The sequence below is a fragment of the Pogona vitticeps genome, chromosome 4 (assembly GCF_051106095.1).
Source record: "Pogona vitticeps strain Pit_001003342236 chromosome 4, PviZW2.1, whole genome shotgun sequence".
Classification (NCBI taxonomy): Eukaryota; Metazoa; Chordata; class Lepidosauria; order Squamata; family Agamidae; genus Pogona; species Pogona vitticeps.
In genome coordinates, this window is record NC_135786.1 from 60249452 (window position 1) to 60271967 (window position 22516).

Here is a 22516-nt window from a genome sequence, read left to right on the forward strand (position 1 = left end):
AAGTCAAGGCACCACTGTAGCTGTTGAGGCTGAACTGTCTGGCAAGCCCTTATTTAACAGTCTCTGGTTTTGCTTAAGTGCCTGTAAACAACAACTGTGTGAGAATAAATGAAGTTTGTAATATTTTAAGAAGCATTTAAATGGTATTCTGCCCCTCCCCTCCCAATTGTCTTTGATTGTTATTCATACTTAACCGTACATCTTTCCTCAGAGTTAAGAAAATGAGCTTAATTTGGCAATTGTTGTGTTGAAAGGCTGTTCTGGAGCATTCTGGGTTTTTCTGTATTGCTAGCCTCTTGATGAGCTCAGCCACACTTATCTGTGAGAGTAGTGGAGTTATTGCAGTCAAAATTACCTCTTTTTCTCTCTACCTGTACTGTGATTTTTTAAAAAATGTTCATCACAGTGATACTTTCATCTCATAATAGAGCAGTAAGCCACGACAGGGTGTACATTGCTCATTTTCTGCATGCCTCAGATACCTTCAACTGCCTGGGAGAGTTTCTGGCAGCTTCCTAATGTGCACCCTGGCATAGATTGGTGCAATTACTTTGGCTTGTTAATTTTATATTCATTTTTTTTCTTTTGGTCTTTTAATAATCATATCCGCTGTCAGAAGAGCAGAACAACATGGGGAAATATGTAGTGAAAAATACTTGCCAAGTATCTGAGCTGGCTTTTCTTTGTTCCAAATATATTTAATCCTAAAGGCCATATGCACACATACTGTATTTGCTACGGAGTCGTGGAAGCTTGTATTCATTGTGTTCTCTACTGATGTAAAATCCAGGATCAAGATTGGGAAAACTGGTCAACAAAGAAGGCAGTTGTGTCTGATGCTGATGGCTGGCAATTGCAACATTACAAACCATTTTTCTGTTATTGGAATTTTATCCCATTGTGACTTGTAAAGCAATTCTCTCTATATATATATTCCTTTGCAGAGAATCAGATCCCGTCTGGCTTTCCAACCATAGATATGGGCCCACAATTGAAGGTAGTAGAGAAAGCCCGCACTGCTACAATGCTCTGTGCTGCCAGTGGCAACCCTGATCCTGAAATCTCCTGGTTTAAAGACTTCCTTCCTGTTGACACAGCTGCTAGCAATGGGAGAATCAAGCAGCTCCGTTCAGGTAAAAGGTTTCTTATTTTCATCACACACACAAACCCCAAATCTTTCCCTATTTTGTAATACTTTACCTAATGTGTAATAATGTCACTCTGGCTCCAGGATGGGTTTTTGCTTCTAGGGAACTAGGTGTCCCTCTCAGAACAACAGGTTCAAAAAAGCTAAAATTTGATTTAATGAGTAGCTACCCTGTTTCCTCGAAAATAAGATAGGGTCTTATATTAATTTTTGCTCAAAAAATTCATTAGGGCTTATTTTCAGCGGGGTTTTTTTTCATGTACAACAATCTTTGTTATTCAGATAATCATGTCATATTATTCTGGTTGCTGCACAGTGGTGGAGGACGGGGTTTCACTTAACGGGGCTTATTTTTGGGGTAGGGGTTATATTACGAGCATCGTAAAAAAATCATACTAGGGCTTATCTTCAGGTTTGGTCTTATTTTAGGGGAAACAGGGTAGTTGTTCAGTTATTAATTGGCCCAAAGACGGAGGTGATTTACTGCTTTTTGGTTTACAAAACATGCTCCATTTATTTTGTAACTGGGTACTGGAGCGGATTACCAGAAACCAATTCAATGACAAAAACTTGACAATTCTGAAGCTGAAATATAAAATTTCATGTATTGTCCCTCCTGCCATTGTGATGTAATGGTACATTGTATAACCCATTGGACCTGAAAATACAGTATCTACATTAAAATCCCATATCAGTTGTGGAGTTGCTGCCTGATTTTGTGGATGACTGTAAGGTTGAGAAAGATGAATACTGTAAAGCTCTTAGCACAATAAAAATATGATATATATGTCTTTAATAATTTAAACATTTTAATCTGCCTTATTACATGAAAGTATAGTAAACATTTAAATGAGTCCATTATGTTTTCCTGAAATGCAGTCACATAGTCATAGCAAGATCTAGATTTAAAAGGTGTGTCTGATAGCATCCTGTTGAGTGTGAGAGAGGTTGTGACTAGTATATCTTGCCTTGGTCAAGGGAACAAGTATGCCCATGAGCCAGTGAGATGACTACCACCATCTCAACCTATTACTTTGTATGCCCTGCAAACACTGCAATTTATGAGCTGTAGTGGTCTTGCTTTTAGGTCGGTATGCAGCAGACTGCATAAATGAGCTTGTAATTAACCCCTTACTGACACCTGTTAGACCTCAGTCTTGCATTAGGCTCTCCCCATATAGAGCTGCAAACACTAATTACACTGATACATTTACAGTTTATGTCATTTCACAGCGACCTTTAGCTTAATCTCAAGATGCCAGCTCTGAAAGAAAATATCACCCTTGTTAATTTAACTTGAAAAGCACTACACAGCCAGCACAAGGGAAGTGAATTTTTGCTCTCCATTCTTACTAAAACAGTATCTGCATCTAGGAAGATTGCAGATGAGCAGGGCAACCCTTAGGCAAGTACTTGGCTCTCAACAACATTCACATCATGTGCACTCAGCGGCTGCTGCTGAGCAAGCTTGGGGGAAAAACCTGAATTTAAAAACAAAATGAGTTCAACACTGCCATCACATCCAAAGCTTGTTTGGTTTAGCTTTGTTTTTTCCTCATTGCAAGCAGCATCTTAGCCAAATTTCACTTGGAATTCCAACTCTATCATAATTTTCCCTGTTTGTGGAAGACCCTGGAATTTTTAGCGTTGGAAATCAATGGATAGCACATCTGATGCAGGCTTAAAAAATAATTGATTAGGCAGTATTGTAAACGAGGTTTGCAGACTTCCATGTGCTATTCTCAAAAGAGAGATTTGCGGTCATTATTTTTAGGGAAGGGGAAAGCTTTACAAAGCAAAACTAATATATTTCACCTCCAACTTTGATGAAAACTCAATTTCAGTGAAGGTTTCTTTCAGAAGAATGTACATAAGAATATAACCATAGATTCCAGTATTATCTTCTCCTAATAAAAGTACAGTAGAGAACTTTATACATTTGGAATTCACAGGGCTCTGATGGCATGAAATAGATTGTATTGCTACTGCTCAGCTCTTCCAGCCGTGGGCCATTCCAGACTCCATTTCTCCTTTTCTGTATAGCATTTTTCTAAAACCCAAACTGCAGTATGTCTCTAGAAAATTACAGCTCTTTCCCCAGCCTGCAGAATCAATGACATTTTCAGTGCCATGTGAAATAGGATTGTATGAGTGTCCTGGGCACTTGTGAGATAGTGCCTGTGAAATCACTGATATATGCACTTTGCTCCCCCACCCCAACTGATAAAAGATTCAGCTGCCCCATATTAAATGCCTTTTTTGTAACACTTTCTAAAAACTAGTCCATTCATTTTTAAGCCACCATTGGAAGCTAAGCATTCCTGCAGTCTACCATTCAAGTGCAAGAGTACCTATGCAGGCTTTGGAAAAAAAAAGTGGTAATATCTTCAAGGTTGCTCCTTGCCTGCAGAACAGGGGCTAGGATAGAAGTGTATGTGAACTTTCTGTGCACTGATTCTTGTTAGGGAATTTATATATTCTAAAAATCCCAAGTTATTTCTTTATTGCAAGTCTGCCCCTCCCATAATAAAACCGTCTCTTCCTCTTCTCATCTCACACGTGGACAACACATTTCACAACTTTCACTAGACTGGGACTAACGTAGTACAGTGCTTAAGAGAAAAATAAGATTTTTAATAACATCTTGATACGGCTTTATGCATCTTCCTTGCATTTTCTGTAAAGAAAACTTTTTGCCAGGTCTGGATTATTAATCCCATCTCTGGCTGTATATTCCTGTATTGATTGTACAGGGCTAGATAGACAATTTGTGAACAACTGCAGCTGTAACTACTTCCCAAAATACAATAGCTATAAATGTTTGATCATAAAATACTAAACTGCCTTCAGACAAAATAAGTGCAGCAGGTTGACGAAAATGGTTAAGGTTCAGGCTGTGCACATTCAGTTTACAATTGGTTAAAGATGAATGAGGTTAAATATTTGGGATGTGAAAAGGCACACATATATGACACAATGGGAAGATCTTATCTCAGCTGTTACTGATGTTGCTTTCAAAATGCAACACAACTATGTGCAGATATGTGGTTTCCCACTTTATTACATGCTTTTCAAGCCAGTAAAAAATAGATAAGAAAAGAGAAGTAAAGTGTTTTCGCAACATTGCTCTGCCCAGTTGATCAGTTTTGTAAAGCTTCAGTGCTATTGATTTTAAAAAAATTCACAGCCCTCCTCACTTCAAGGTGCCATACTGCTATGGAGTGTAATAAAGGTGTATTACAAGCTCATTTCACAAGACTAAAGCAGAAGATGTGGCACCAGCTACATCAGTATAGTCACTATATGGCAGAGACAGTTACTGTACATTCAACTGCAAAATTACTGTACTGTCAAAACAAAAATACAAATGCAATAGTAGGTACACATGTGAAAACTGAAACAAAAGATTTGACTAATTAAAGAAATCAAGAGTGCACAATTGGTAAGCTTAAAGTTAAAAGCCAAGAAGAGTTTGGTCAATTATAACTTGAGATAGAAACTGTCTGCACACGCAGCCCTTCATGCATGCAAGCCAGCAAGCAAATCAAGATGGCTTCCCAGAAAATGTGTGTGACAGAACAAGCCATGACATCAAACCACAGCTTGGAGAAAACTATGTTTAATTACTGGCGACTTCCCCAGTTGTTTTCTGTACTGTGTTAAGAGAGTGAATGTGCAGGCAAACGGCCTGCTAGTATGTCATATTCATAAGTGGATCTGTGTAAACACAGTCATATAGTACCAGATCCAGGAATCAGCCATCAAAATTACTCTTGATTCCTGGACCAGACATTAGTAAAAATTATACTCATAGCAAATGTGAATAATGGTAGATTATAAGTAATATCTAACCACATGTTACGTAACCAGCTGGTAGCTGAAGTCTCATATTCATGGACAGATCAAATGTTTATTTCCAGGAATTGTATTCTGTTCCCATATAGCTTTACTGGTAATGTAACAGCCCCAGTATCAATAAAATGGCCCTACAGAAAGATGGCATCCCCTGTCCTAGAACAGAATTGCTACAGATCTGAAAGAAATAAGACCCAAGTAGACATTTATCAGCAACCCATTACTTAAATTGTCCCTGAAAGAAATTGGTTATGTCTGCTTATTAATTCAAATAGGAACCAGAAATAATTGCAAATACCTTGCAGTAATTGCAAAGTATAAAGCAAAATGCATGTTAGCCCACATTCTGTTTGCCAAACATGTTCTTATGGACAGAACATCGTTAGAAATCTGACTGTGTTCCACACTGAATGTGTAAAGTATGGAATAGGAGGCCTTAGCCATATTAAAGCATTAAAATTGAATAGGGCTTTAAAAGGTGGCAGTAATGTCGGGTAAGCCCTTCCCCCAAGTCCTCAACTCACATAGACGACATACATACTTGAAGTGCTCATTGTGGAGATCTCCAAAGGCACTGTAGGCACATTCAGCTGAATGCACTTACTGTGTTTTTGTGATTGGTATTGCTATTTAAAAAGGGGTACTAATCACTGAAATGTTGTGAACATGGTTAGCTGAACATACTTAGAAATGCCTATGCAGACCTTCGCGCTGATCACCAAAAAAGTTTCTGTGATGTGTGGGGGTGGGGATGTGTGGGCAGGGTTTACAAATATGACCCCTTCCCCACCAATGTTTGAACCCTATACGCTTTTAGGCTCAACAGCTGAGTAGTGCTCTCATACCCAATAAATCTCAGGGCTGGCATTCTTTAGGTGTTTCCGGCATTGTATTGGGTTGCTTCCATATTGTCTAGTAAACTTGTGTAGTATCACAAGTGTTGAAGGGAAATGCAAAATTATGGAGGCTTGTTCTGAATAATAAGTCTGATACAGCAGTAAGAATATCACACATAGCTGATGGGCTGCATTAAATTCTGTGCATTACCAACTTTGTATAGGCCAGCTGCAGTGGTTTACATAACAATAGTCTTTTCACTATTGTTATATGCACAGCTACCTCAAGGGAAAAGGCAGCTTCAGTTCAGTTGTTGCTACTGTAATTGTAGGCAGTTTTGTTGGATTCAAGGCTATGCAAGATAGTGTATTTCTCAGATTGTTTCAGGGCCATCCTAAACGCCCATTCCCTCCTGTAGATGCTCATATAATGAGTAAATAATGCCATAACCAGTATGAAATTGTTTCAAGTTTGAGTACATGAAGAACAGGCTAGAAATTGGGTGGAAGTATAACAGGGACACAGGAACCTTGCCTTATACCAAGTCAGACAAATTGGTCCATCTAGTTCAGTAATGCCTACACTGATTGACAGTGGCTCTTCCCAAGGTGCCAAACAAGAATTTTTCTCAGCCGTACCTGGAGATGCTGGGGATTGAACCTGAAAATATCTGAATGCAAACCTTAAGCCCTAACATAAGCTCTTCTTTATAAGACTGTCATTGGGCAGAATTCCAAATGGATGTGACAAAGGCTCCTTCTGAACCAAATCAGAAGGGATGAGATTTTTCTAATGCCAGGACTGCTACCCCAGAATTTGCCCAGGATCGCCCAGGAAGCTTTTGGGCCTGGGAGAGGAGAAAAAAATAAGGCAAAACAGAATGTTTTCTTTCTGCCATTATTTGCTTCACTGCACATGCTTTAGCTGGGAAGTCACTGCTTAATCACACTTCTTGCTGCGAGTCACCTTACTGCTCCATGGAAAGAGCAGTCCTGCTACCCAATTAGATTCTATGGGGCGAGCTTCTCAATAAACTGTCCTCCTATGGAGCAGTGAGTGGATTTTCAACCAGAAGTGGAAATGAAGCACGTTCCCTTCTGTTTCCTAGTTTAGTGACGCAGATGATGGTCATAGGAAGATGTCTCTTTTGCCTTCTTCATTCATCTCTCCCAGTCCCATAAGTCTTCTATATCAGTGATTCTCAACCCAGGTGTTCTTGGACTGCAATACCCAGAAGCCTTCACCATTAGCTGTGCAGGAATTTTGGGAGCTGCAGTCCAAGAACACTGGGTTACCCAGTGCTGGGAACCACTGTTCTAGATTACTCCTGGGGCTGGGAGTCTTGGAATTACGAAAGTCCCATATAGATTTGCAGCATTTGGATGTGTTCTATATTGAAATTATACACCATTGGCATTCTGACCTGGAAAAGTGCACTGACCTTTGCTTTTGTGGCATATGATGAAAGCCTTCTACTTGTGGCACATTTTCCACATTGTATGTCTGTGCATACCAGCCCTCATTGTTTTAGAGCCACTATGTAGGTCTGACAGGAATAATTAGATCTGAACGTTGGATTTTAATGCAAAAGAATGAGTCAGCTGCTCGTTAAGGAGTCTATTTTTATGGATGTGCTGGATTGTTTACCTTTGTGTAGATCACTTTATACAAATATTTCAGTTAGTATATGATTTTTAAGATTAACTTGAGATCTGACAGCTGTGTAAAGCAGGTGCTTTTTAACTGTCTAGGGGATCAGGAAGGATTACTGGGCTTGGTGGAGAGGGGGAGATTTCAGGGTCTGCTGACTACACAAGTGGGGGTAGGGATGTTATTTTGTACTGGGAATCTTTAATTATGATAATAATTGAGAGACTAGGAAGAAAAATGAGTGATCAGCACATTTTTCCTATTGGCAATCCTCTTCTTGTCATTATAACTGGTAACCTATGCAAGCTTCCATGATGAGAAATGTTCTGTCACAAGGAATGGAATGATAGTTAGGACTATATATATAGTCCTAACTATCATTTTATATATATATAAACAGCAAATAAATAGGAACCTGATTTATTATGAGATTACGTACAGCTTCAGCAATGGCATGAGTCTTACTGTTCTGATTCGTGGCCTCTGTGAATCACACTATGGGTAATCCGCGCATGCACAGAGCCTCATCGAAATATTCTAGAGCTTCTGCGGTAGCAAAGGAAAATACATTAGCATAGACCCCTCCCATCCAGTATATTTACCTTGGCACCAAGGCTCTCCCTTCACTTTTCTTTCAACCACCACGTTGAGAACCTCGATCATTGCTTCTGTGAGAAATCAGAAAACGAAAGTAGGAAAGTTATTGAAACTTTATTTTTTATTATTATCTTTATTCTTTTCAAAACAAGATGTGCTCCGGCCTTAGGGCCAAAGTATCCCCCCCCCCTTCTGTTGTTTTCAAAACCTGTTCTTGGTTCATGGCCTTTTCAGGCTCATTTAAAAGCTGTGTAGCTGTGATAACGAGATCCCGCTCTCTGACGGCCTCCCTAAATACCTTTTTTGCCTCAGTGAGGCCATAAAACTTCCTTGTCCCCTCACTGCAAAAACTTTAAATGTGGAGTTCTCCACAGTTGCCTCTCTAGACCCAAGCTTCAGCTCTGGGAGCAATCCCTAAAGCCATGGATGAAGCTGTTTCTGAAGCAAAAAAACAGCGTCCGTCAGCTACTCCATCTCATTCCGATCGTCGACAACCTACTCTGCCCTCAATATCAACAGTCACACAAGTGCACAAACCCAAACATTTGATGTTGAAACCCTCAACATCAAAAACAGCCTCTAAGAGAAAACTGTCCATGGACACTTCCTCTGCACCGGAACCATCACATCCGAAGAAGGCTAAGTCTTAAAAATCAAAGCCTTCCAAAACCGTTTCCCCAACTCCACAACCACCAGAGTCTAGAAGCCTCATCTATGTCAGTTCTCTTTCAGATGAGAACTTCCACCTCCTCAACCTCACCATCGCAGTCTCCCGAACGGGAACAGCGTGTTGATCGACTCACGGCTTCCCCTAAACGCCCGCGACAATCATCAGGCTCTCCGAGTAAGTCTTCACAAATTGCCTCATCAGACATCCATGGTGCTAAACGCAACCAGGAACTGTGCCTTACTCTGCCCTTGTAGGTCTACCACCTTGGCCTACAGCACATCAACAAAGGCATCAAGCCTTCTCGTGGGGAAAGAGATCACACTCAGCACCATCATTGGGATGCCGTTTGCCCTGATCGGTACCTAACGGAGAAGCCCGCCAAACACTATCGACCAGTCGCTCTTCCTGATCCGGCGGCGCTGCCCCTGCAGGATATCTCTGCTAGGGAACCTTTGGTGTTGAAGCAATCTTATTACCATGATCACCAAGGACTACCTGGCACCTCTTATCTGCCAGCACCTAAGAACCCAAAACAAGCCGATCAATACTCCTCAGCTCTGGGCACGTTGCAGCACCGGCAAGTTAGTATTTTCCTCTCCATTAGGAGGACCGCGAGTACTCATCCCACTCAGCGTCACCAGCGTCTGCTTATTTTACCTAATACATTGTGGTCCATCAACGCCTTTACCACCTCAACAGCTCTCTCAACACCAACAGCAACCTCCAATTCGACGATGGGGCACACCCACCAGCGACCTCTTTACCTCCCGGGTAAACTGGAAATAAGTGTTACTGCTCCCATGCAGGAGTAGGCAAGAACTCCCACGGAGATGCATTCATCGGCCATTGGCCCAAGTCACTCATTTACCTGTTTCCACTGTTTCCACTCCTCCACAAAGTTGTAGTCCGGTTTCAGCAGGACAGGCCCAATACTATCCTGATAGCTCCATGGTGGCTGCGACAGCCATGGTTTCCAATTCTCCACCAGCTGTCATCCGACATTTATCACCTGCCCCATCTATCTCACCTGCTCATACAGAACAAAAATCAAATTCTCCACCCAGATCTCCCTGCTCTTCATCTTGCAGCGTGGAGGATTCAGCCTCACTGATTAATGTCATTCATCATGAAAAGAAACCTTCAACTAGAAAGGCCTATATGTATAAATCAGGAGTCAGGGAACTTTTTTACCTTATACGCCCCCCAAAAATTATATACGCCAACATTACCCCCCTTGATTTGAAAGGAAAGAAATCATACATTATTTGAATTCAAAATCTTATTGAATCTACACAGGCTGCCAGAGTGTTGCTAGCAATGACGTGCTTGCTAGAGACAGCCAAGGCAGAGTTTGGGGGGGGGGCTTTTCCTACCACTTTAATCATTCTGTTTGTGGTGTGCAAAAAGGAACAAACTAGGCTAAAGGTCATGTCACCCACCCTGGTGCCACAGCCTAACATCAAAGGACCAGTGTGCTATTTTTTTTTATCATCATCAATGGAAAACTCAGCAGTGGGCAGAGGATTGGAAAAGATCAGTCTACATCCCAATCCCAAAGTAGGGAAGTGCCAAAAAAGGTTCCAACGACTCTACAATTGCACTCATTTCACACGCTAGCAAGGTTAGGCTCAAAATCCTACAATGTAGGCTTCAGCAGTATGTGGACCAAGAACTCCAAGGGTCTTCAGGTTACCTCACAGAGAATATCTAACTGGGTTCTGTCTACCGTCCAACTTGCTTATCAGCTTGCTCAAGCTCCAGCGCCACAGAGTATCTGCCATCATTGTAGGGCGTTGGTGACATCTATGGAGTTTCTTCAGGGCATCCCCATACCAGACATCTGCGCTTCTGCCACATGGTCATAGCCGTCCACATTTATCAGTCACTACAGATTGGGCGTTCGGCAGTAATCTGATGTTGCTTTTGGGCGTGCTGTGTTATCATCTACTTTGATGTGACACCCTCCTCCAGGTTTTTAGTCACCCATAGTGTGATTCACAGAGGCCATGAAGAAGAAGAACAGGTTACCTACCTGTAATTGTAGTTCGTTGAGTGGACCTCTGTGATTCACACATCCTGACCCAGCCTCCCCACTGTCACACCCTATTCTTTATGCGGTGGTTGACCTAACTGAAGGGAAAGCCTTGGCACCAAGGTACATATACCAGGGGGAGGGGTCTATGCTAATGTATTTTCCTTTGCTACCGCAGAAGCTCTAGAATATTCCGACAAGGCTCTGCGCATGCACAGATTACCCATAGTGTGAATCACAGAGGTCCACTTGAAGAACTACAATTACAGGTATGCAACCTGTCGATTCTTCAGTCATGTGTGGACAAAACCATCAGCAAATATAAACCAGCCATAAAGTGAAAATGGAGTAATGTCATCTTAGCTGTGGAGAATGCTAAATGCAGCGACTATAACCGCTTCAAGGGCTACCGCCTGAAGGAATAGGCACTAGGAGAGAGTGAAAGAGATAACAAGTGTAAATATTTTAATTACTCTTTAAGAGGCAAGTTAAACATGCTGAAAATCTGCCTTCTTTGTATTTACAGAAACTCTTTGAATGTCTTTCTTTGTTTCCCATTGGGTGATCAGTGCTGTGGATAATGGAATGTGGGGAGCGGTTAATCTCAGATACACAGCACTCGTATGCTTACTGGTATTTATTGATCAATACACGGAACATGATTTGACGCTCTGTGTCCTGTTTAACCCTCTCTTTCTGTCTGTTTAAACTCCCCAGTTTTCTTTGGTAAGTGCTTGGCGTTCAGATATGGAAAATCTGCATCCGACCAACACATACCATGAATTGCCTACAAATTAGATCTGCATGAATCTCCCTGCCCTTACTAACAGCCTTCATTTGCACAAAATAAGACCAAGGGGACAAAACTTGGGATCAAAGGGGTTTGCTATCAGATTACATATCCAAATATCTCTGCACATCTGTATCATGCCATTAATAAGGTGCACAACTGAGCAAACCCTAATACGTAACTACTTCTGCTCGAAGCTTTGGGGCAGTTAGCTTAATTGCCAAGCCCTCCTTATAAGATGCATTCATAGCATGGGAAAGTATTTTCAGCTCCCTTATAAAGAGGGTAGAAAACCCTTCTCTGTCTGCTACACAAATTATGCAGAGCATGCCATGTGCTCCATTGATCTAAATGAAAACTGGATAAAGTTATTTTCATTTTTATTCAAAAATTCAATGCTGCAGGACAACACTTTCTGAGCAGGGGAAATCTGATACAGGATTTGTCCAAGCTATCTCTGCATTCATTGCTCAGCTGTTTAAGTTTCAGTTACGTAATCAGCAGATTTTGTCCCCAATGGTCCATTCAGTTTTAGACCAAGAATATGTAATTCACCAACTCCCATATGCTTAATTTTAATTTCTACGTGTGTGCGCACGCGTGCGCGCGCGTGCGCGCGCGCACACACACACACACACACACACACACAAAATTACTCATAGTCCACTCACTCTGGTATTCCCACAGCCCCACCTTCTGACAAAAAAGTCTAAAACACCCATATTCCAGTGTTTCCTACATCTCAATTGTGATGCCAGTGGTTTTGTCTAGTAGCCAGCACCCTTCTTTGTGCAGGACACAAAATACCTCAGTTGGAATAATGGGGGCCAGACTCTGTGTTCTTGGTAGCAAAGGGCTTTACTAACCACCTGAAGACATCACTCTGACTTGTTACTGCACATCATTTTCTTTTAATTATTATTCCTGTTGCGCTAATACAAATTTTAGCTCTGAAAAACTTTCTACTTTTTATTTATGATTTTCTTCCTTTCCTCTTTGTACTAACGCTTCTCTCTAATCTTATTTGCATTCAAATTACCTCACCAGGTGGTACACCAATCAGAGGTAAGAATGCTGAACTGTGCCTCCAGTTGTCACATCACTCCATTTCCTTTTTGCCATGTCCCCTCTCCAGCAGTATGTCATCTCCAGCTATTCTTTTTCTCCAGACTCTATCAGCACACTCACTCACCTGCCGTCTCCTCCCACGTGTGCTTTTTTTGGTTTACTTTTAGTGTGTGCCTTGTAGAATCATCCATTGCAGGTTAAAGGGGGTTATTCAACGGGAGGTTCAGAGTGGTAAATTGTGTCCCTTTTTCATGCCACAGAGTATTCGGAAATCTTTAGTCTTCCAGAGTCTTCCTCTGGGGCACTGAGTCAAGTTAGGATTGAAACAAATGCTGGGATGTGTTCTCAAGAATATAATGTTTTCATGAGAGGTGAGTGAGGCCCTTCTGTACTGGAAGGAACTGAATTAATAAAAGGTGGATTCTTAAAACACCAGCCAATAGGTACCAACATTTTTGAGAGTGATAGGTGCACCTTTCCAGTTTGTTGGCCTTTAATAATACGAAGATAGAGGGAGGAGATGTAAGAAGCTAGCTCCACCCCTACTGAAGCCTGATAAGAACTCATGGTGCACCGTAGCATAAATATTTGTTGTGAGTAAATGAACTGGACACACATCTGGCTGTTTTAAGTCTTTAGTTATTCACTCAGCTCCAGTATGACAGTTCCACATTCCCAGGCCTGGTAGCTCCAATGCCTATAAAAATGCTAATAATTTTTCTTGTCTCAAAGTGGTCCCTGGAATTAATTTTATAGCTAATCAGTCCCTTGTAGTGTGACTTTGATCTCTTGCAATTTCAGTTACTGCTGTTGACTGACCCCTGAATTTCCTGATGAACTTACTACCACCACTAAATTACACTCTCTCATTTGTCCAATGCTTCCCCTTCTTTCCTACCCTTTCCCTCTCCACTGAATTACTGCTGAAAAATTAATAATCCAACTTTTTGGAACTGGTTCTGTTGCTGGGGATTAATGTTTTCAATTCTTGTTAAGTGATTTTGGAGCAAATGTGAGTTGCCATTTCTAGTGTATTTGCAGCAAATTGACTTTATCTGGGTCACAAGAAAAATCCTTATTTTGTTACAAATGGGGTTGTCTGTCGTCTCCTCTTTGGAATGCTGTGCAAGATTGACAGCAGTGATATTATGAGCATTTTCCCCCCCAAACTGTTTCTCCAATTGTATCAGAAGTCTTAAAGCAAAGCGACAGGCTGAATGTTAAGTAGCCACACAGGTCATGCTTGCAGCCAGTCTTTGCCTTGAGCAGGCTAGATCTTTTCCCTGCACATAACTTCCATGTGTTTTCTCTTACCAACAACTGAAGGCTTTAATGACTCAGCATCAGAACTTCCTGGGTGTTCCAGATATCCTTTTTGGGAAAGTAGACATCTCTCTGTAATGAGAATCATCCATCTCATAAAACATGAATCTCCCTATCTCAGTCCTAATTAGATATTTTAAATAAATGAGCCTGGCATTGTTTAAAATGTACATGTCCCATTTGAATGTCAAAGATGACGTTTCTGTAAGGACCAACAGGCACCTCTTGGCATGATGTAGAGGATTTGTATGAGATTGATGCCTTTTGTTAAAATACACAGGCTATTGAATCTCTAAAGATAGCAGATGTAATACTTGTGGGAAAAGAGAGTTTATACTCACATAGTGGTCAGTACTGGGTCTTCTCTAAGGTAAGTTCGTTGTATTTCTGGGATGTGTGTATGTCATCTGGAAATCAGACTAAGCTGATGGGTTGTTTTCACAATTAGCAGGTTGCTTTTAATTTTTCATGGTCATATGTAGATTCTATGATATAGACTCCATATGAATGTTCTGAAGCCCAAGTCTATTGAAAGAGTGAATGTGTAATGGGAGGTTGAGCTAGGCAACTTGAGAAAGAGGATCAAGTTTTATTTCTGAGGTGAAGTTTTCTTTCAGGCCTTGCAACCACAAGCACTACTGTTGCTTTCCAGAGGTGCTGTCGTTTCTTTCTAACTGAGAGCTTTGTATTTGCAAAGCAAGTTGCCACTTTTAACATTCCCCCTTTGCCTTTCAGGTGAGACCCAGGCTGAAAGGTCAGGGTGAGTTTTGATAGACTGTTCAGAGATGCATGGGTCTAGCTGGTGACCGGCAGGTTAGCAGAGAGGATGAATGTGTGGATATGCATTTTGAAGGATGTCTTAACAGGCCACAAGGAATGCTTCTTGAGGGGAAATAGTAAACATCCCCTTTATCAAAGTTCAAATCAAGTTGCTCCATAAGGGAACTATATTAATATAATGGGGACTGACTTGCCCTGCACTGCTATTCTCCTGAAAGCAGAAATGCTGGCATGTCATGGAACTCCAGTACTTCCCACTTGCCATTATCTGGTACATAAGAATGAGCAGAAGTATTAAAAGATGACAGCATTTTAAATAAGTTCTTTCTCAGGGACTAGCTTCCCTGTGCTTAAAAGATTCACAAAATAAACCAGTGGTGTTATATAACTATATCCCTCCCCCATATCAGTTTCACACCTGCAAAGCAGAAAGAAAATATTTTTAAAATAGAAATGCCTGCAAATTAGCAGAGAAGTACAGAAAATCTTTTTATCTAATAATGGTTAATATTGCCCACATTTCAAGCTGTCTCCCATCCACTAAGACACATACCTCAGCACCCTTTCAAGCAGATTCCAATCCTTTAGCAGTCTCACACAGTTACTTCTGTTGGGACCTTTACAGAAGAAAGACCTTTCTTTCTTTCAGTGTTTTGGACCTGTAAATGTAAGTCTTTCTTTTAGGATCTGAAGCAAAAATGAGAATGCATGAACAAGAACCAGATCAATATTTGAACTGTATTCCTCCATTTGCCTTTGTGGGATGCTCAGTTTCATAACCCTGTCAATAGCTAGCTCACTTGTTTATGTCACAGAAGATCAGCTTCCTTCTAGGTCTAAGCCATGCCAATCTGTTAAGCTCAGGGAACAGACAGGTGAACAAGAATCTAACGAACATCAAGAGAACTGCTATGGTGTTTCACTTTCTTGCATAATTGGCAGTAACAATAGTTAAATTGGGTATGGAGATATTTGGCTGCCGTTTTGTGGAGCATCTATGGTGATCAGAAATGTTGAGTGGCACATTAACAGAATAATCTTGTGAATCATTACTCAGAAATAATTAATTCATGTTTAGTGATGTTTGCTTGCATGTATCTGTGGAAAGGATCACTGTACCTGCAACACATAGATGTTTTGAATGGTTTTCCTGAGAATAAATGGTAAAATATACTTGCACAGTACTACCCACACTTGCACCTGGCAACATAGTAAAATGATGCAATGAGTTGTCCAGCACATGATTTACACATCATGCCACGTAGACTTAACGGTTTTCAATAATTTTGCTTACATGGCAGGGCAGATTCTGTGAAACCAGAACATGGTTCCATTTCTGGAACACAGAATAGAAATGCAGGGAGAGGAGGAACCTATAGAATATTTTCCATCCATCTTTGGCATTGCTTATAACACTCCCCCACCTTCATTTCCACCTGAATTGTTCTCATTTGTATGTTACCTGTTATGAAACATATTGCATGGTAAGAACAGGCATGGAAATTTTGGATTTTTTACAACAACCAGAATTTAACAGGAATTCCCTCCTAATTCCTTTCCCAGATAGAATTCTGCGAAAGTTTTACTTAAAAAAAAAAACCCTGTCCACAGAGAAATTTCAGGATCCTAACCTGTTCCTTGCTAAGGCTGTCTCAGCAGACAGCCATTAAAGCACAGGGAAGAACATGAGTGGAGATTTCTAAGCTCCATGGGGACAGCAAAGCATCAGGGCAGCCATTCTCAACCTTTTTTTTTTTGGCCACATCCATAAGCACAATATGAAGGAAATATAGGCAGAGTCAGGATTGTATAAGTCACATAACGAACCTTATAAAGTGATGTGTGAAGAATTGTTTCCAGTCTGTGGCCCTCTTCAAGTGTGCCAGGAGGGCCCCCCCGGGGGCCAGATGGCCGCTGTTAAGAATGGCTTCATTAAAGGATGGTAATTTCTCTGTTCATTAGGCTCTGTAGAAGGTGCCTCTCAAAAAATTAACTTCCCCATGCTTTAATAGCCATCTGCAGAGAGAGCCTTGGTGAGCAGCAGGTGAGGATCCTGAAATTCCTGTGAGGACTGGGAATTTTTAGATAAAACTATCAGAACTATAGCTGGGAAAAATCCTCCTGAATTCTGGTAACAGTAATGAAAAAAATCCAAGTAAGGAATGCATACATACATACACACACAAACAAACACACACACATTCATAGAAAGAGTGTTTGGAAGTGTCCTGGGTAAGGGAACCAGACATCAGATGTTTGGGTACCTCTTTATTCCTAGGAATACCTTCCTATCAGCTACTGCTCCAGTTGCCACAGCTAGCCTGTTAGAGTTACAGACAAGCATTTACATATCACCGTAGTTAAAGATTGCCTGGGCTAGATAGTAAAGACTGGAGAACACACTTGATAATGTTGTTCAAACCCTTGTGTGAACAGCTAAACAGCAAGATACATAGATGCTTACCAGAATATGTGAAAGCACCCTAGATAGTGGTAGAAAGCAGCTTCTGTGATTGGAATCTTCCACTACCATCACACCCACTAGTCCTAGTGTAACATAGAAACAACTCTCTAGATCATTTTTGTTGCATAGAAGACTGAATGAAGTTCATTTTTTCTCCTTGACATATAGACTTAGGTGGCAGTCTCAATTTATCCTTCTAAATAATGTAGGTAGCATCAGTTGATTTCACATTAGTTTCCTTTCTTTACAATGATATGAAAGCTGAATTTGACCTCTGCACCTTGAAGTGAGAAGAGCAGAGCCAGCAATTTTAGTTTCTGTTCCATGCTGCTTTCTCTGGCAAGAGGAAATGGGTTCAGGCTTTGATAAGCAGGCGGGTTAATGCTTTTTCTCTTGATCCAGGTGTGTTTGAATGTATGTTTTGTGAATAAAGATCCTCATCTACCATCTCTGGAATCTACTCTGGAAGCACCAAGAAAGTCTTTTCTGCCTGGAAAGTATTAGAGTTTTGCTCCTGACAAGAGTGCCAAGTCTGCTATTACAGCCATTCTATATTGTTTGCCTTCATCATTGTTGTTCTTACTCTCTCCACAACTTGTATATGAGATTTCAGGTGGAGACAACTAAACAGGGTGCAGGTATTATTCCTAATGGGCAAGATAAACAGCTTAATCTTGTAACCATTATTCCAGCCACATTTGACCCTAATGTAGTATGGGCTGAATTTAAGCTTAAACATTGTTTAGATTCAAAGCAGGTTATGGCATTTACTCAAGCTAACTCATTTGTCTTATTGGTGTGTTGACTATTGTTTAAATCAAGAGTGGCCAACTGGTCGCTCAAGGCTCTCATCTTAAATTTCAGAAGCATTGTGCTAGAAATCAGTTCAGAGTTTAGGCAAACAGTCTGTTCTTTGAAAAGCCCCGTGGGCAGGAAGAAGATGGGATGTATGTAAAAGGGGGACAGAGGGACAGGGAGATAGAGATGTCAGAGAAGCACAAAACGAAACAGTGGTAGTTGAATAGAAAAAGAGAAAGGGGACCTTTTCTACTTCTGTCTTTCCTCTATCTACCACTGGCCTCTACCACACTCACTACTTGCCTGACTTGTTATCTCAAATGCTATCCTTGTCTGAAAAAAGTTTCCCTACACCTTGTTTAAATGTAAGGTAAAGCTGTTTATTACAAATAAGAAAAGTTATTTTTTGGAGGCAAAGAAATACCTCTCTGTGTGCAAACGTTGTAATCCTTTCAGTCTGTAGATTTTTCAGATTTAATTATTCACATATTGTCGGGGAGCAGATGTTTAATTTTTAGAGTGAAATTCATCAATACGGGAAGAATAGCAGTGTATGGAGATTACAATTAGTTGTGGGGAAAGTATTTATAGCTAAAAGATGTTGCTACGCTATTTCACCTGGAAGGATCTGCGTTCTTTAAAAACTTTTCATATTTGGTGGAAGTGGATGTTTTACTTGAGAAATTAATTGGAAAGATGCCAGTAATGTGTCTTCCTATTCATTTGTAAAGACTAAATATAATAGATGCCATTTATCAAGAACCATGCGTGCCTAATGGTTGTTGTAACTGATGTCTAGTGGACAAGTGTCTTGCTACATATTTACTTCTCATGAGAAGAGAAGACACCCTGGAAAAGACCCTGGTGTTGGGAAAGTGTGAGGACGAGAGGAGAAGGGGACGACAGAGGTTGGACAGTGTCATGGAAGCTACCAACATGAATTTGACTGAACTCCTGGAAGACAGGAGGGCCTGGCGTGCTCTGGTCCATGGGGTCACGAGGAGTCAGACACAACTTAATGACTAAACAACAGCAACATATTTACTTAAAATAAAATTTCCTGTTCCCATGTTCTTTATAAAGTACAGGTCTTAGCACAAAACAAGAAGGAATATTTGTAAATATGTTGTCATAATCCATATCATGTATGTCTTGTTTTTAAACAGGGGCCTTGCAAATTGAAAACAGTGAGGAGTCGGACCAAGGCAAATATGAGTGTGTCGCAACGAACAGTGCAGGGACACGTTACTCCGCTCCAGCCAACCTTTATGTGCGAGGTAAAGTTTGAGAAGGCAAGCCTGCATACTTATCTCCCTTCTTTTCTATGGCCATTGCCTCTCAAATGACCTATGGGAAGTGGCAGCGGGGTAGCAGGATGATGCCTTGTGAACAGTGTACATAAATGCCCCTTCAGTCTATGAGTTCAAGTTCTGGAAAATCCACTTTGGTCCTTTTTTTTAATGGGAGTGCAGCCAGACTTCTTTGTGATCAAACAAATTGAGTCAGTCTCAGAGTCTGTCATGATCATGGTGGGGAGAGAGATATATATGTAATTATTTATATGGGGGTAGGTAGTGTTTTATTTTGCTTTTATTTTTGTAAAGAAGAACCTGTGTTTGGGGCTGTTTGAAATTAGTGGGTTTCTCTTCCCAGGCAGGATTGTTTGACATTCAGGTGAGCAGGTACCTTATTTTGACTCTGGAATAACATCTTAACTTCCATAAGTTGTGTTGGTCAACTTCTCAGCAACCTGGATAATTGCTGCACCTATTAACAATACTTCAGTTCTTGCTGAGGATCAGCTGGTTTCTTGCACAAAGCCATTTTACAGACTATTTTCGTACCTTTCTGCTATTCCCAAAACTCAGCATAGGAGGGGACTTTACTTCTCCATTAAATCTGATATTGAATTTTGTGTTGGAGGGCAAAGAGTCCAGTACTTCATTAAAAACTAGTGAATTTTCTATGGGGTTTTACAAAGGAACAGTGTTTATCCCCTTTGGTGAGAACTTGCATAAGTCAAAACTTTGGTGTTAGATATCCCTTAGGAAGTGTGGTTTGAGCATAAAAGTAGAAAAGACAAGTTTGTCAATGTGGTGTCTTTAAATTGTTAGCAGTTAAATCCATCTTTTATTTCTTCTAGGGCCTGGATACTAACAACTGCCTGTTTAAAAATAATAGTTCATCTTCCTTCTTTCTCCTCTGCCCCCTCCTCCTCATCTTCTCTTTCCTGTCTCTCCCCACCTCATCTTCCAAAAACATGTATGAAAGAATACTACCTTAACCAAGCTGAAGAATAGTTATTCTCAGAAAAGGCCAAGACGACTTGCTGTGTGATTGCTTCTAGGTCTCTCAGTGGTTCTCATTGTATTCGGTGCTCATTTTTCTGCAGGTGCCTTTTCATTTTGCAGAACAATTTCGGCATATAAACCTGTAAGGAGCTGAAGTTTCAAATATGCTCAGAACTCTTTATCTGTTAAGGAAAAACACCCATTTCACACCCAGAATATGATTATGATTGACCTTATACTTCCTGTATTGTTGTAAATAATTTTTTAGGCTAACTCTACTGACAGTAATGCTGTTTCTCCCCAGAATGAAGAGCCAATGTTCATTTGAATGTGTCCCATGCTTACATTGCTGTTTTATCTTTTGAACATTCCCAGCCACTGCTCCATTCTATTTCAAGTATCTCTTCTTATGTCTAGCCTTTGCAAACAGGCTTGAGAAGACTAATGTTTCACCTGAATGCACAACTTGCCATCGCAAAGAAAACCCTTACCTTTAAGCCTGCCTGATTCCCTGTTTGCTGAATCTTTCTTTATTTAGCTAGAGAATTCCCTTTGGAGTATGAGGAGTCAGTAAACTGTAACCCCAGTCGTGTTGTGAAGAGCAGGTTGTTCAGCTAGCAGGCTGGTTGGCTGGCTCTGGAGATAAGGTGACATGAGCCAAGTTCCTGATAGGGAGATGTTTCTAGCCCTGTGTGTGTGTGGTTCATTTTGTATTAACCATCGTATTTCTAAAGCATAAATTTTGGAACAAGCCTCCTTTTTATTGCACATAATCTTTACAAGGTTGGACTCCAAGCTGCAGGACTGAGATAAAAACCTCATAGTATATAAAAGAGAGGTTACTACATAAATTGTCCCCTGTGGAGGTTTGCCATATGTACTGTCTCAGACAATATTTATGCAGGTGGCTTTGTTTTACAAAACAAAATAGGTACCCTAACCAACTTAATGAAAGACTTCCATATTTCCTCCAGCTACCTAACCATCCTTTTTACTTCTTTGTAAAAGCAGGTGACTAGTTTCCAGTAAAAGAAAATAAAATAGGTGTGTGCATGGTTATTGTTCATATCAGTGTAACAAAGCAAGTTGCATGATAGTTTCATAGAACATAGGGTCAGATTGCCCTGTAGTCTTGATTGTCCATTCTCAGATACAGTTCCCTCAGGAAGGGTTCCTGTGCATTGGGAGAGAGAGAAAAAGCAGCTCATTATGCTTACAGTTACTTTTCTAGTGAAACCGTATGCCCTTCTGTCTCTTTTCCCCCACCCCAACAAACACAGTCATGCACAGTCATTTGTCTTGTTCCACACAAAGCCCATATGAACTTGCTGGTAATGATATTTGATATTTGAAGGTCCTGTTCTGTTCTTATGCACTGTCCAGTTGTTTCTGACTTATGGCAATCCTAGTAAAGCTTTTGAGATACAATACTAGATATGTTCAGGTAGTTATGTACCATCCCATCTCCACTACCCCAGTGAGACTCTGTAGCTGAGCATATATTTGAACCCAAGTCTCCAGGGTCTTAGTCTGATACTCTGTTCATCATGATACTGCACTGCCTTTTAACCACACCTGTTTTATGTCCAACTCCAGAAGCATTTGGTTGACGGAAAGATGAAGCGGAACCTTTTCTGGGGCAGCACTAGGTTTTAGGGTTCACTCCCGGTAGAGGTTCGACTCACTCCATGCTTGATGACATTTAAGCTAACAGTGAAAACATTTTTATCCCAATTAGCTTTTAATCGTTTTTAATTTGAAGTTGAAGGTTTAAGCTGTTTGTAATGCTTTTGTTTCAGTTCAGTTATTTTTCTGTAGCATTTTGTTTTGTAAATGGCCTGATGGTCCCTTCTTGAGGCAGAAATATGAAACAGAAAGGTCTACATAGCTACAAAGATAAGGAAATAAAGCTGCCAAGGGGAGTTTAGATGACTGGCAAGGGAAAGGCTAAGCACTGCCATCTCTCCTATCCCTTCTGAGAAGCAGCACATCACTTTCCAAAGGCTGCTTTGCTGTAGTGTAAGATGCAATTTGTTCTTTAACCTTGTTGAGACAAAAATATACGCAACAAATTAGTTATCAGTGTTCTAGAGTATACTGAATGCTTCTCCTTCCATGACTTTGGCAATCTGACTTCATACTAGGCTACTTTGCTTTTTACTAGAATCCTAAGATTTAAACTTTAAATCAGAATCTGGAAGCAAAGGATTTGTT

The 22516-nt window shown here is 40.6% G+C and overlaps 1 protein-coding gene across 21 annotated transcripts in view; it reads left to right on the plus strand.

Annotated features, from left to right (window-relative positions):
* PTPRF (protein tyrosine phosphatase receptor type F) overlaps window positions 1–22516 on the plus strand; it is a 653187-nt gene that overhangs the window by 521604 nt on the left and 109067 nt on the right. For 11 of the 21 annotated variants that reach the window (XM_078392790.1, XM_078392795.1, XM_078392801.1 and 8 more), the window contains 2 exons: window positions 945–1133; window positions 19178–19288. In XM_078392790.1, the coding sequence (XP_078248916.1) occupies window positions 945–1133; window positions 19178–19288 (300 nt within the window). Of the gene's footprint in view, window positions 1–944; window positions 1134–12625; window positions 12644–19177; window positions 19289–22516 lie in introns of all 21 variants that reach the window. The other 10 variants (XM_078392786.1, XM_078392787.1, XM_078392785.1 and 7 more) reach the window with 1 other exon arrangement.